General features: G+C 34.8%; 1 protein-coding gene across 1 annotated transcript; it reads left to right on the top strand.

Annotated features, from left to right (window-relative positions):
- The first annotated feature begins 1,115 nt into the window (after nt 1-1,115).
- LOC110317433 (taste receptor type 2 member 110) lies at nt 1,116-2,117 on the top strand. Its single transcript, XM_021191902.1, has one exon. It carries the CDS (start codon nt 1,116-1,118, stop codon nt 2,115-2,117), a length of 1,002 nt encoding a protein of 333 aa, XP_021047561.1.
- The last annotated feature ends 519 nt before the right edge of the window (nt 2,118-2,636 follow it).

Genomic DNA, 2,636 nt, shown 5'->3' with positions numbered 1-2,636 from the left:
GCCCATGTAAGATACTTCATTCCTTCACGTGGAGCAATATTTTGAAAGGTTGCTGAACACTTAATATTGTGCAGTGCTAAATTGGAATTCTAATTAGAACAATGTAAAAAACTATGAGGGAAGCTGTGCTTTGGAAAAACAGGTTTATAGTCCTACCTAACTATAAGGATAAGATGGGAGAATCACAAGTTCAAGGGTTTTATGGACTATAGAGTGACTTTAAGACAAGACTAAGCAATTCAGTAAGACTTTCTCACAACATAAAGTAAAAAAGATTGCTAGATGTATGACTTATTAGGTAGAACACTTGCAAGACAGCAGTAAGGTTCTAAATTTAATTATTCATTTTGCAATAAATAAAACAAAATACAGGTAATTGTCATGTTCCTAAGAATGATATATGATAATTAATTAGTAGGAAATTTTATTGGAATGAAAATATAAGAGGGACAATTTCCCCTAAAAGGGACATTTATGCATGTGTGTCTTGTGCATGTATAAATGATTTCCCATATGGAGTTTTATAAATTAAAATGACTAGTTTAATTTTTGTGACATGAACATAGCAACAGTGATGTTCAAAAAGATTTTTAGATATTCAGGTACTATGTAGGAAGATTTTTGATCATGTATACAAAGACTGGAGTGTGTGTGTGTGTGTGTATGTATGTGTGTGTGTGTGTGTATAATAAGTAGTTTCATTAATTTCCTTAACTAATATATATATAAATCATTACCAAAGGAAGTACCATATTCCTGGTGTTTTATTATTGCTCAGAAAACATGTAGTATGATTAAAATTTGCAGATAAGGAAAAGGTGGACATATTGTAAATAAATATATCTTTCTTTATAGGTTAGTACATTAGAATTCAGCATCGTATTCAACTTCAGAAAACTGGATATTAGACACAGTGTCTGGATGAAGCAGAGTTGATCTCTTTGGGAAACAAAAAACCAAGGTGTCATAAAGAATTTATCAAACAATTCCTGGGAAATTTAGATGTTTGTTAGTGAGTAATCTGTAAATGGAATTTTGAAGCATGATTATCTGGAATTTTTAACAACCAACATGTAGAGCTTTTTAAAGGATGCAGAAACATTAAAAATTGAAGCATGTACTCACAGACAATAAGTAACCGTGATATTTTTACTTTTACAATAATATTATTTGTGGAATTAGTAATGGGAATTTTAGGAAATGGATTCATAGCACTAGTGAATATCATGGACTGGACCAAGAGAAGAAAGAGTTCTTCAGCGGATCAGATTCTCACTGCTTTGGCCCTTAACAGATTTCTCTATGTGTGGTTTATGATCATTTGTATATTGTTACTCAAACTGTGCCCACATTTGCTTACAAGATCAGAAATAGTAATGTCAGTAGGTATTATCTGGGTAGTGAACAACCATTTCAGCATCTGGCTTGCCACATGTCTCGGTGTCTTTTACTTTCTCAAGATAGCCAATTTTTCTAACTCTTTGTTTTTTTACCTAAAGTGGAGAGTTAAAAAAGTAGTTTTAAAGATTATACAGGTATCAATGATTTTCTTGATTTTAAACCTGGTATCTCTAAGCATGTATAATCATTTCTCAATTGATGTTTATGAAGGAAACACATCTTACTATTTGGGGGATTTAACACAGTTTCCCAGAATTTTCTTATTCACCAATTCATCCAAAGTTTTCTTAATCACCAACTCATCACATGTTTTCTTACCCATCAACTCACTGTTCATGCTTATACCCTTCACCATGTCCCTGGTAGCCTTTCTCATGCTTGTCTTCTCACTGTGGAAGCATCACAAGAAGATGCAGGTCAATGCCAATCGACCTAGAGATGCCAGCTCTATGGCCCACATTAAGGCCTTGCAAACAGGGTTGTCCTTCCTGCTGCTGTATGCAATATACTTACTTTTTATTGTCATAGGAATGTTGAGCCTTAGGTCGCTAGGAGGAAAATTAATACTTTTTTTTGACCACATTTCTGGAATAGTTTTTCCTACAAGCCACTCATTTGTGCTGATTCTGGGAAATAGTAAGCTGAGACAAGCCAGTCTTTCATTGCTGCCTTGTCTGAAGTGCCAGTCCAAAGATATGGACACCATGGGTCCATAATAAATTTCAGAGGTCATTGGGCAAAATCTTGAGATCTTATAAGAGAAAAAGAAAATGTGGGGCTTCAAAGCTGGTAGGAGTAATACATAGAAGGATAGGAGGAGAAACAAGAGACCAGCAGTATATATGTGATCTCAGGGGAAATGGGAGAAGGCGAGATTTTAGGAAATAAAGAGGTACATGCAGGAGTAGGAAGGGTTAGATAGGAAACATGACAATAAGAATGGAGTCATTCTATGCTAAGAAATCTATAGTACATTTGATTCATGGCTGTTCAAGAGACTCCTGAAACATTAATCCATTTGCTGTTAACCTTGTTTAATTATTAGTGGTGAAATTTAAATCCCCATTTCTGGTGATACCATGTATTATAGGAATAGGACCTTCACCATTGGAACTGACCTGTCAGTTTTCTCCCTGAAGACTAGTTTTCATGGTATCATAAAGCACTCCGCAAGGTTCCAAAAGACGAAGGCACCTAATAGTTCTATCCCAATATCACACCAATGAAAGCGACCA

The sequence above is a fragment of the Mus pahari genome, chromosome 2 (genome assembly GCF_900095145.1).
Source record: "Mus pahari chromosome 2, PAHARI_EIJ_v1.1, whole genome shotgun sequence".
Lineage (NCBI taxonomy): Eukaryota > Metazoa > Chordata > Mammalia > Rodentia > Muridae > Mus > Mus pahari.
This window is presented reverse-complemented; position numbering and strand designations above follow the sequence as displayed.